The 12864-nt window shown below is 38.6% G+C and overlaps 2 protein-coding genes across 2 annotated transcripts; both read left to right on the forward strand.

Annotated features, from left to right (window-relative positions):
* Nucleotides 1-3589: 3589 nt before the first annotated feature.
* LOC110039886 (26S proteasome non-ATPase regulatory subunit 7-like) lies at nt 3590-7506 on the forward strand. Its single transcript, XM_020745042.2, has 6 exons — nt 3590-3857; nt 4082-4174; nt 4548-4645; nt 5633-5713; nt 6044-6135; nt 6686-7506. The coding sequence occupies exons 1-6, from the start codon at nt 3686-3688 to the stop codon at nt 7137-7139; spliced, it is 990 nt and encodes a 329-aa protein (XP_020600701.1). The 5' UTR covers nt 3590-3685; the 3' UTR covers nt 7140-7506.
* Nucleotides 7507-9455: 1949 nt separating this feature from the next.
* LOC110039901 (apolipoprotein L3-like) lies at nt 9456-12774 on the forward strand. The gene is made up of 2 exons (XM_089297078.1): nt 9456-9830; nt 11160-12774. The coding sequence occupies exons 1-2, from the start codon at nt 9790-9792 to the stop codon at nt 12181-12183; spliced, it is 1065 nt and encodes a 354-aa protein (XP_089153204.1). The 5' UTR covers nt 9456-9789; the 3' UTR covers nt 12184-12774.
* Nucleotides 12775-12864: the final 90 nt, after the last annotated feature.

The following is a 12864-nucleotide window of genomic DNA, read 5'->3' on the forward strand; positions in this document are numbered from 1 at the left end:
GAGCCGGAAGTAAAATACTATTGCTAAATCTATCAGCAAAATGCTTCCCCTCGAGTGAAACTGATGCGCCCACGATTTTGTGTGGTCGCGTACTTTCAATCGTGGGATTAAAATTGTAGTTTGAATTTTAAGTGCACATTGTTAAAAGTTGCGCAATTTTAAACGGATCCAAGTAGCGTTAATAGATAATTTTAAGTCCTTTATTGCTCAGATATTGGTCATCATGATGTAAAAATCATTTCTGATCTCTTTAATAAACCAATATGTCGGCTTACATTATACGGAAAATTCTTGGCTACTGGACCCCTTTTTCACAGCATGAGGTCACCATAATATTTGCAGAAACACAAACAAGGCAAAATTAAAACCAATCTTAGAGATATCGCAGAAAAATTCTCAAGGTTTTTGACGAGTAATAATCGAGACTTCGAGGATTACTGTAAATAATTATATAGTTGAAAAATTAACTAAGCAAAACCTGGTTTAACCCATTTACTACTTCGTGTAAAAATAGGTGTTTATCTTTCTTTCTCACATGTAAATTAAGTGTGTTATTAAAATGCTGTGAAAATTTTAATTAATTATTTTTACCTTTTTGGTCACGCAATTAATTCCTGGAATACAAGTTTCTCTCTCTCTCTCTCTTTTTTTTTTTTTTTTTTTGCAAATTTCATCTAAATATAAATCAGAATACTTGGGTCTCATAAAATACGAGCCATATTTGAAAGCAGTAGTACATATCACTGATAAATGCGAAGAGCAAATGAATAACAAAACTAGCCCTTTTGCCACAGTGGTCAAGACCCGGGGTCAAGGTTTGCATCTAAAGCAAGCTTTACAACATTTATTTTCAGACTACAACTGCTATTTGTGGTAAACGTAGTTTTAGAGTTTGGATTTAGTCCACACTGGCTCGTAGCTCGTATTTCTAGTAACTGTTACTTTCATGCACATTTTAGGGAAACAAGGTTCTGCTTGAATGTTGTCAGAGGACTATTTAGAGATAGAGAGAGAGACAGAGAGAGACAGAGAGAGCGGTCACATCAAAAATTCTAAAGAGTAAAAAATTTATCATTTCATTTTCAGTGTACGTAGTTATTGAGGGTCGATCAAGAAACCAGTATTGGGTTAGATTGGGTTCACGCTCTCTCGCGTTCATTTCAATTTGCGTTAAGTGCGTGGTTTTGACAGCTCAGGTTAGTTGTTCGACTTCCCGGCTAATGAATTTTCGCGCGCAAGCTATTTTTGGAGCAATACGTAATGATCAGTCCCGTGATACCCATATGTCTATCCGCCCCCGTTTGTTGAAGATAGATAAAGTCAAGTGTCTCGTGCTTTTGAGGGCATAACTTGCTTACTTGGGTAGTCGGAAGAAGGAAGAATATAGAATATGATGTAATTTTATTAAAAAGACTTTTTTCCGCTCGAGAGATCTTCCGCTCAAGAGTAGGCTGGGATACGATACTAATGACTTAGTTGCGAATTTTCGCGCGAAGTTGCAACCAATCAGAAGTGCTACACGGATCTCTATATAGTTACGTCATCAGTATTATGTACATTCAGACGAGACGTACTTCGCGAGGAAGAAAAATTGAGCGCGCGAACACACAGCGAAACCGTGATACTAGTGACGTCTGTGAACTTGTCATATCTTAAGATGGTTTTTAAATATTGCGCAAAATGCATTTAAATCACCGAGAGACAACCCTGTACCTTGACTTTTCTTTTTCTGCTTTCTTTCTCCAAGTGTTTTTGCGCACATTTAAATAACTTCTCAAATTATTGTACATGATTGTTGAAACATAATTGCGCAAATTGTCTAGTTACGTTTTGTCTGTTGACTTATGTACTTAGACTTCCCGTTTGCCCAGTACGTGAACATGATAAGCTTTAAGTGTTCTAAGCTAAAAGAATTAAAATTCAAAGCGCTGATAACCATGGTGAGGATGGACTCCATGGTGTATTGCTAAAGAAGTGCATTTTAAATGTATTTATGCATCTTGTATATATTTATAAAAATTTGTGATTCGTTCTGGGCGATTAACACACAGACAGTATGTGGAGAACATCATGAATTCCTTTAAGAACGCTTGATCACCCTGGTTAAGAAGAAAAGAACAGTTATTTAGGCCATGAATCGAGCGATCGAACGGGCTCAGCCCCTGCTGAATCACGTTTAACTCCAAGAACTGCACATTGGTAATAAGCCGTTTAACTGTGAAATGCTAATACCTTTTTGCCAAAAAAAAATTCAGCAGAATGCAAATGAAAAGCCTTTGTTCAAGAGAACGCGGATAGATATTTAATTTTCTAGAAATTCAACTTAATTTGCCTTAACTAAGGGCAATCTTGCTTTGCTGAGGGCCCCTTGATTTTTTTGGATAATAGTCTTACATGTATAAATGAATAAATCTTTCCTTTAAACGACTGTTAAGCAAATTTTACACAATATTGCACTAGCTCACGTCATAATGCTAACATTTTGACCACAGGATTTAAAATAATTACTTCTTCTTACATGCGCACTGTTTTATGTCATTTCTATGTCAAGAGCCGTGCACGCGAGTGACTAGTACTAGATAATAAGGGGTGAGCCCAGAAATCATGGCCAACAGTTTCAGGAAAATACAGAGGGCGACTTTTTGTTTTCTACTTCAGAAGATCGCAAAGTAAAAGGAATCGTGTATTATTCAACGAATATATCACAGTTTAGTAAGGCCTACTGGGCATAGTTGAAACTCGTGGGTTACCATGGTAACGACACAGCATTGGACAGCGTTATTATTTATAGCAAATAAATTCGATATCGTACTTTTAACGCTTTTGCCTCACAGACACTTTATTTCGCAAGCAACTGACGTAACATAAAAAAAAAAGATATAAATATCCTAAATTTGATACCTTTCTTTGGATAACAATAAGAGTAAGAAAATTGTTGCTTTAAGGTTGCCAAATATACTTGCTTGAATGAGAAAATCGGGGGGTTGTCACTGGGAAAAAGGGTGTATTGAAATCCCCGAGAGAGGTGAAATACCTGGTAATCTGGAATACATGATCACAATGAGATGAGATAGAGAACCCTTACAGAAAGGGCTTACAAATGTATTTAAAATCTTTTAAAAGCAAAGGTCCAAACGCGTCAAGAAACAAAACGAACTGGTAAAGGTTTCCGATCTCTTTCTGATGCTCGTGTCAGACCTCACTAGAAGTGTATAATCAAACTGGCATTACTATAAAGGCAGTAGGGCTTGTTTATTGAGGCCAATGCTTCGTCAAACAACGTAAGTTTTTCTCAAGACCAGGACTTAGTAGCCTGCGTTGCAGGCGTAAATTAAACGGGGACAGGAGCCAGTCCCTCTCCTTCCATGCGCGCTTTGCCTACCCCTCCCCCTGCTGCGCAGGCTAGGGCTTAGTTAAGCGAAGAAACATTGTTGCCCAAAGATAAAATGCTTATACCGCGAGAAATACATTTTGCATACAATTTATTAATCTAAAACGTCTTACGCGCGCGTGACGCGCGCGTGTTAGCTATTCTTGGCAATTCCTATTTGTCCCACAATGCCTTGAACACTTTTAACCGCGCGCACCTGGGGAGAGAATATTTGTCGACTCATCCGCCATCTTGAAGTGTCACATTTCTTTCAAAGAAGTTTTTTTCTTCGTCGTTTATCTTTGGCAAATTACAATGCCTGGACCAGAAGAACCGATCACCAAAGTGGTGGTCCACCCGATTGTGTTACTAAGCGTCGTAGATCACTTTTATCGAATGGGTAAAGTTGGAAACCAGAAGCGAGTTGTCGGAGTATTGCTAGGTTCCAGGCGAAAAGGTGTCCTCGATGTAGCGAACAGTTTTGCTGGTGAGAATAAGTGCCCATCATAACCTTTTTTTCCAGTAGAATTATGAATTTTGAGATGGTTAATTTTAGATTTCTACATGATACTGCCTTGTCGGAGTGAGCTTCATTTAAGCATCACCCTTTTTTTTTGTCGTTTTATCTTGCACGTGTTTACCTTGTCACTCTGATCTACCCACTATCTACTGATCTTCTGTAGTGACAGACGTGTATTTTGCCTTCGATAGTTCCTTTTGACGAAGATGAAAAAGATCCGAGTGTATGGTTCTTAGATCACGATTACCTAGAAAACATGTATGGAATGTTCAAGAAAGTGAATGGTATGTGCTGTTAATCATAGAAGACTACACACATAAGCTTACTAGCTAAGTTTCCAACTTCTGGTAAGTTGACCAGATAGGGGTTTGAAATTCTCATGGAAAATTTGTCATATTTTTGGGGCTGACTCTTTTTTGATTTGTTGAAATTGTGGTCACCTCAATGACGTCACAACACATTTTTCTGAGGATCTCTGATGGGTTTTGGAGTGATTTTATGTTTCTAGTTCAGCACTTGATGAGCAAACCAATTTTTTGGCAGGTGGGGAGATATGATTCGGACAATTGCCAAAAATAATCTTACACAAGGAAAGTGAACAAAGAAAACTTGTGTGGTTGACAATAAATTTATAGTGGTTTGTTTGTTTCTTTACAGCCCGGGAGAGAATTGTCGGCTGGTATCACACTGGGCCAAAGCTACACCATAATGATGTTAAAGTGAATGAGTTAATCAGGAGATACTGCTCTAATTCAGTAAGAAAACATTTGTCTTGATCTGTGTTTGGATTTGTACTTGTACACGTTTTCTTTTAGAAGTTATCATTCATAGAACATCATAATGGAATTTTATTATATGGAGAAGAGTGTTTTACTGGGAACTAAACCACTCGTAGATTCCATACGCCACTTCATCCGGGACCCGAGTGGCGTATTTTCCGTATGTCACCTTTGTGAGTGTCGTATCGTTCAATGAATTTTTGTTGAATTGGTTTCTCTATATACAGTATGGTAAATCCTATGTACTTTCTATTGCCGTTGTCTTTGATTTCACTCAGATTGTAGCCTTATGTTGTACTTTATGTTGTTGCAGTTGTTGCTGTTATTGTTGAATGTACCCCTATATTCAGTCATCGTCTCCTTAAAACCTTAATGCCATAATACAGACACATTTTGATACCAAACTATTGACACATGATGCAGTGGCCTTATGGATAGTGTGCTTGTCTCCAAATCGAGCAGTCCAGGTTCGAGCCCTGGCTAGGGACATTGTATTGTGTTCTTGGGCAAGACACTTTACCCTCACGGTGCCTCTCTCCACCCAGGTGTATAAATGGGTACCGGTATATTAAATACTAGGTTAATCCTGTGGTGGACTAACATCCCATCCAGGAGGGAGTAGAAATACTCAAAGTCATTTCATGCTTCAGAAACTGGGATAAGCTTTGGCCTGATGGGCCACTTGGATCATTTACAAATGTTATGCTTACCTTACCTACCTGTGGACACATCGCCTCTACACTATGGACAGTTCACTTGTCAACAAAGAAACTATTATTGATACAATTACAGACACATCCAAAATACAAACACTCAGCTCAGTTCCTTTCTTGTCCATGCAAAATGTTACACAAGGAAATTACAATTTTCTATAATCTTCTCTGTATATACTTACAAACCAAGGCAGTGGCAGGGATGCCCACCATTTTATGATCACTAAGTTGAAATCTTTGTTATCATCAGGTGCTTGTTATTATTGACGCAAAACCTAAAGATCTTGGCTTACCTACAGACGCATATGTTGCTGTTGAGGAAGTACATGATGTGAGTTTGCGAGTTATGTCTAAGTCACAGATTTATCATTTTTGCAGTGACTGATTTATTTACCAGTCAGTGTATGATTCCAGATTTCCCACTAGTTTTGATAGTTAGGGTCCTTGGACCCCCCCCCCCCCCCCCCCCCAGCTCCAAAGAGGTGGGGGTTCTTTTTACTTTTCAGGGGTCCTTTGCCTATTAATAAAATTTTCAGAACATTTTTCCTGCATCCCAAGGACTCACTTTACCAAAAAACTGTGTGTCCTTTTCATTTTTTGTGCGTAAAAGTCACACACCTGTGTGTTAATGGGAATCTGTAATTCTCAACCTTTTTTTCAGGATGGAACTCCAACAACAAAAACATTTGAACACATTTCTAGTGAGATAGGAGCAGAAGAGGCTGAGGAAGTTGGTGTTGAACATCTTCTCAGGTAATAAGTGTTACAAGTTATTTTACCAACATCTCAATATCTCCAAAAGCTAAGAAAACAGGCGTCAGGCAAGAGGATATGTGACTTTGTTGACTGTTGACTAGTGCTGGAATTTTGGTTAAGACAAACTTAAAATAAAAAAAACTAATAAATTATAATATTTAGAGAAGGAGCCACATCATCCCTAGCTGGTTTTAATGCTGGTCTTCTATCCTGGTCGAACTGGAATTGGAAATGTTGGTTTTTCAAGAGGGACGAATTCAAAACCGGAGTGACCAGAGAAAAACTCTTGGAGCAAGGCGAGAACCAACAACAAACTCAACTCACATATAGCACCGGGCCAGAATCAAACCTGCGCCACATTGGTGGGGGGCGAGCTCCCTCACCACTGCGTTAACCCTTCTCCCCAAATAGGATTTATTTAAGACGTGTCAAATTCTCTTAACTTGTACCATAAGAAATGTATGAAGATTGGTAGGAAGAATTTGGACATTAATATTAGCTTAAAAGCCAAAAGTGTTGATGTGAATATTTTCCTTGTTGCCATCAGGGATATAAAGAATCTAACTGCTGGGACACTTTCACAACGCATTACCAACCAGTTGCTATCACTTAAAGGTCTTAACTCACGTCTTCAAGACATCAGAGACTATCTGGATAAAGTAGCGACAGGTAAACTTCCTGTCAATCACACCATCATCTACCAATTACAAGACGTGTTCAATTTGCTACCAAACTTAAGCCTGGAAGAATTTGTCAAGTCGTTGTCAGTGAAAACCAATGATCAGATGTTAGTTGTTTATGTGGCTTCCCTTGTTCGTGCTGTGATCGCTCTTCACAATCTGATCAACAATAAAGTGGCCAACAGGGATGCAGAGAGAGACGAGGCTAGCAAGAAAGAAGACAAAAGCAAAGAAACCAAGGACAAAGATACCAAAGATAAGAATAGTCAGGAAAAGGACAAAGCAGAGAAATCCAAAGCAGAAGACACTAAGAAATCTTGAGTGTAGGACGTCTGATAAAACACATGCAGGATCTTGTCAAAACTATTATGCCCCTTATTCTAACCTCATCTCCTTCAGAGTGATTGAAGCCTAGATTCTCATTACTTTTATTCGACAAATTTAAGAAAACCAATTTTCCAAAGGAGAGTTAATTTATAGAGAATGTATCAGAAAAAGTGAGGGGAATGTTTAGCCAACATTGAGCTTAAAGGTTTCAATCGTATGCCTTGCCTTTGAAAGAAACTGCTGGAACACTTGTATTTAGTTACGGACTGTGTTTCACGACACTATGTCAAGGATGTGGTTGAGCATCTTTAAATTAGATTAGTCAACTTCTGTTTGATTAAAAAAAAAAGAAACACAGTAACTCTTGCTGCGTTACCTACCTGTAGCATGTATTCCAACTTTAATGTAATGGCTTTCTGCACATGCAGACGAAATGAATCAAATCCTGTGCTGTGATTGGCTATCTGAGCCAGCAAGATTGTGCTATCATGCTTGCTTAGGATTACCCACTGATTACAACCAGAAAATGGCATTCTTTATAATATACCATATATTATAACCTGTGTTGACAAAGTCTGAATGTTCATAGCGATTGGATTTTACCGGCCTTGTTCTATTTTTGCATGTTCATAGCACTTGACTTGTGTCCTAGTCGATAAACACGTAAAGAAAAGTAATAGTCCAATTTTCAGCACTCTTGACCCAATGCCTAGTTAATAACCATGAATAACATTTATCCAGTGAGGTACACTGGGCTACTTGGTAGAGCTTTTGAGTACTTACCACAAGAGATCTCACAACGAGCAAGTCAATTGAATTAATTATCATTTGGGAACTGTGATAAAACCAAGATTCTAGTAAATGGTCATCATTTAGTGGAGCCCCAATAGGTCCTTCGCAGCTAAGCCATCATGTGACCTACTTTTCATAAAATTATGGGCTATAACTTAATGAATGCCAGAAATGGAAAAAGCATGTCAAAAATATCAAAATGGCCAAGTTTGAGGCCCCCATCATCAGAGAATAAGATTTTATGACGGTCTGAATTTTTGAAAGAATGAGAAGATTTGTATACAAAAAGTTGCTGGAGAGCAAGACCTTGCTCTCCAGCAACATTTTCGATACAAATCCTCTAAATTTTCCGAAAATTCAAACTGTGATATAAACTTACTTGTTAATTCCTGGGGCCTCAAACTTGGCCATTTGGTTATTTTTGATGTGCTCTTTCCATTGCTGGCATTCTTTAAGTTATAGCCCATAATGCAAATATGTTTTAAGAAAAATTTGGTCACGTGACCCCAGCTGCAAAGGGCCTATTTGTTGAACAGCCAATGGAAAGGAAACTTGGTTCAAGAAGTTGTATAATTTGGGATTTTCAGTGGATGAAGGCCATGAGCAATGACATTTAGTTCAGGTTAATGTAAGGTTGTAAGAAATGAAGGATTCAGAAACTGGGTCTCCACAGTATTTTATTTGTCATTGTCCCCTTTTCAAATTACTACTCTTGCTGCCTAGATCTAAGCAGTCACTACTGAAGCACAGATTTACTTACCTGTGCAATGGCAGTCATTTCCTTTCCATAATTTTGGAAAATCCATTAACACATAAATCTGCTAGCGATAAATCTCTAGCGTGGAAAGCAATGACCGCGCGTGAAGGCAAAAACGAATACCCCTGACCCCTCCCCTCAAGGAAGTATTAAAAAGGTCAAAAAGTGGTTGTATAATAATGCAATTGATTGTGAGTGCTCATGCAAATTGTGTTATTGAAAGTATTTTGTTGAAAAAGGATTGTCCAAAAGTGTAAATGATTGTCGTTTCGTGACAACGAATTTTGTTTCGACAAAAATGAATATACGTTTACAGCCAATGAATGTCAAAGGAAGATATTGTTTATCTTTTGATGATTTTGAATGTTAATACATATGCAAGTATTATTCTTGAACGTTCCTTCCGCGCAAATGAAGGTCATATTGGTGTTAATTAATGAGAGTATATTGACCATAATGAAACAAATTTGGACTCAAATGAAGGGATATTTTCTGTAAATGAACAGCAAAAGGTGTAATACTCCTCCCCCGACTAAAAGATACAGTTGCGCGAAAAAAACTCGTGCGTTCGGCATGTCCGCCCATTATGCTACTCGCCTGATAGGCTTCCGACATATGCTGAACTCGAACAAAAATAGCTCTGTTCTGCAGTCACAGTTTTCTGTTGTTCCAGAAAAAATAGTGCAGCAGTTACAGTCACAATTTTCGTTTCCTCCAAGAAACCTTTCCGTCACGCCATATTTATAGTTTATGATGACGTGACAATAGGACTGAACTGGTTCGCGCACGCTCAAGCTTAGAGGAACGTATTTAAACTGCAGTGAATCGTGAAAATACTCGTGATTATATCGAACAAGAGGTGACAAACAATTATTCTGCTGGATTTTGAGTACATGTGAACGGTTTATTTAAAGAAAGAATCAGCTTTCAACAGTTGCGAAGGGCAAAGATTCTAGGAATTGGATCAACTGAACTCAATGGCTGGTTTTTCTTGGAACTGAATACCAGTGAATATTAGGTTTCGTGCATTATAATAAGATACAGCTGAATACAGATGCAACGTCATAGTGTGTCCACGTAAAGTTTATCAAAAGAATGAGTTTTTACCTCGAGGAAGGCAATCCCAGCGGACAAAGGTTTGTTCAATAGATACTGATCATGTAGCAATATTTGATGTAGATACTCTGAAATTTGATAACATGCCCCGCGCTACTACATATTTCACACTGTACGAGGACATTTTTTAACGCCAAAGCCCTCGGTCTAGCGTCAGTCCTGTTTGGTTATCACATGGACGAAGTTGACGATGAAACAATGCTGTTTTGTTTAATTATTCCAGAACGCCAACAAAAGAATAAAAGATTTGTTAGGAAGAGCGTTAGTGATCACCTCATCTGCTGTGTTCGCTGTAAACATCGCGTGTGCATATTTAAAATACTACACCTATGAGTTCGCGAGAGATATTCGTTACCTAATAGACTGTTGCTTCGGGTCGGATAAATGGATTATGACTATTTTTAAGAAATCTTGAACCAAATGTTTGTACGTCTACACTTAATCGTTTGTATCACTTCCTTAATTGTTTTCGCCAAAAGTAAACAGGCGGCGAAACAGCGAGGCGAAGGAACTCGCTGAATCCGAATTGTCGTACGAGTTATTTTATCAACTTTACAGTTCAGTCATGGAGGGTACAGCGGTCGAAACTTTACAAACAAAGTAAATTCAGCTGTTGGGCATTCATTATGCAAATTTTTTTCTATCTGTCAACTTAACTTGTATTGGTCACGCAACACTTGTTGATAATATCTGTCAAAACAATGGATCTTTTCACCGATGTCACGCTTTTCAGAGTTTTTCATTCAAACAAAAAAAAATAAACCGCACCGCTCGATTTATCGTGCCGACTTTAGTAAATGTGTAAAGTTTCATTAGAATCCGTTGCAAACTCATTTTTACAAAGAAATGTATGTAAGGACAAGGCTTGCACCCTGGCACACATTTCCTTGCAACTTTGGGGTCCCATTTTTTTTTATGAGTTTGCTATAAAACTTCGTAGGTTTATTAAACTTAGTATGATAAATTGAACTATGGAGGGTTTTTTTGGGGGTATTTGAAAAATACGAAAAATCATTGATATTGCGTGACATCCGTAAAAGGTCTCAGTAGGGTCATGGTACATTGTTATGTTAGTTTCGATATACCAATGAACGAGTCACGCACGAATCTCACGCTGCGATCCCACTGGAAATTTCCTTGCTCGATTCACATCCTTCTTTTCCTTTTTGAGCTATCGCTTTTCGCCCAACGAGATCGCGCTAATAAGTAATGTTCAAGTTTGTCCTGTAGCCCGCACTTTTCAGTGTATATCAGTACCTCTCAGTAAGTGAAAATGTTTAAAATATTTGCTAAGTATTTGTTAAAGTTTTTAATATTTGTTAAATATTTCCTTGGCTATTTTGTTGCAGTGGTTCCTCAGGCACAGAGAGTGATGAGGACAACACTAACTTGCCCGATCCTCAAGAATCATTTATAGTGAATCAAATCACTGAGAAGTTTGAAAACTTACGTCAGTTGCGTGAAGAACTGAACGAGGCTTTTATTGAATGGATTCCAAAGAGAAGACGGACCAAGGAACAACTGGAGGAACTGGCATCAAAACTACATGAACACCACAGAAATGTGAATATCACGACCATAACAGGGGCAGGATTGGGTACCGTCGGCGGGGTCTTGTCGATTGCGGGCCTTATTGCTGCACCCTTTACGTTTGGGGCTGGGATCGTTGTTTCTCTTGTCGGAGCTGGCATTGGTGGCGCTGGGGGTCTGGTCATGTCTGGTTCCAAAGTAGCTGAGATTATTCTTACAAAGCTGGGATTAAAAGATGTTCAGTTGGCAATTGACGAGGACAGAGATGCGTGTACAAATCTCCAACAACGGTTAGACTCGCTGGAGAGCTTCATCTCTGAACTGGCGGCCTTTCTCAAACCCCTTCACGACGATGCTGTGTTGATGAGGGAATTAGAAGGAAGTGGATTTGAATTTCTTCACGGTCTATTCCCAAATGACTACACGACTTCCGCTGAAGAGAAGGTGGAATTTGGTGCCAGGTTTTTTCGGACATTGTCGTCCGCTGCTACGGTGTCAGCGTCAGCGTTCGCTACCGCAGGTGCTGTGGCCCGGAGCGCGGCGCTTGCTGGGACTCGGATGGCTCATATCGCTGGGTCAGTGATAAGTGCTGCTCTGCTGCCATTGGACATCACGCTGCTTGTGAGATCATCTTTAGAGCTGCATCGAGGCTCGACTTCCAAGGCTGTGGAAGATATCAGAAAGATTCTAGAGGAACTGGAGTGTCCAGACGAGAAGCAAATTGAAATGCTGGTTGAGGGCTTTATTGACGAAAAGTTCACCGAGGCTTACAATAAGATGGATGGTGATAACGGAGACCAAGACCAGGACGACGTAAAAAGCGATAAAGAACTAAATAAATGATTTCGTAGAGGGATCTACGATGGCGATAAAGACAATTAGACTTTTCAGTAACAGAAAAAAAAACATAGGTTTCAACAAAAATGGTTAAATCCGTAAGTTACGTTGCGCCTTTACTGCTGTCCAAGAAGGTATGTCGATAGCAAAAGGAGATCCGACGGATCAGTAAAAACTAAACGTTAAACACTAATATGTCCTCGTACAAACGGAGCCATTTAAGTTATTTAGAGGTTGTAATTTTAAAATAGAATCGCTGTTGTTGTGAATGTTAGTAATACTGGTATAACAACTGTGTAAATAGCAATAAGGAGGAATTAACTGTTGGGCTTGCTGGAGTTTTAATAGTACTCTTTTTTTTTTGCTTACGTTTCAAATTCAATGGTGAAAAAAACACATATTTTCAGTTACAAAAAAACAAAACAACAACAAAAAAAAACAATAAAAGGGTTCTTTTCTTCACCTGGGCTAGCATTGGCTTACTCCATAGAAACTGTCTGAAAATGAAGCACCAACAAATAACGATATATGGAAACCTGAACAAGTATGTATGTTAAATGGACAAAGTTCATGTAAAATACAAAAATAATTGTTGAATTTATTGTTGCATATTATTGTTTTCTTCCATCAGCCACAAAAGAATGAGATATTTATCACTGCAAAAAGCAGCCAAATTCTTGAAACAGC

This window comes from Orbicella faveolata, unplaced genomic scaffold (assembly GCF_042242905.1).
Source record: "Orbicella faveolata isolate gen_17 unplaced genomic scaffold, um_ofav_v1 contig_27, whole genome shotgun sequence".
NCBI classification, from domain to species: domain Eukaryota; kingdom Metazoa; phylum Cnidaria; class Anthozoa; order Scleractinia; family Merulinidae; genus Orbicella; species Orbicella faveolata.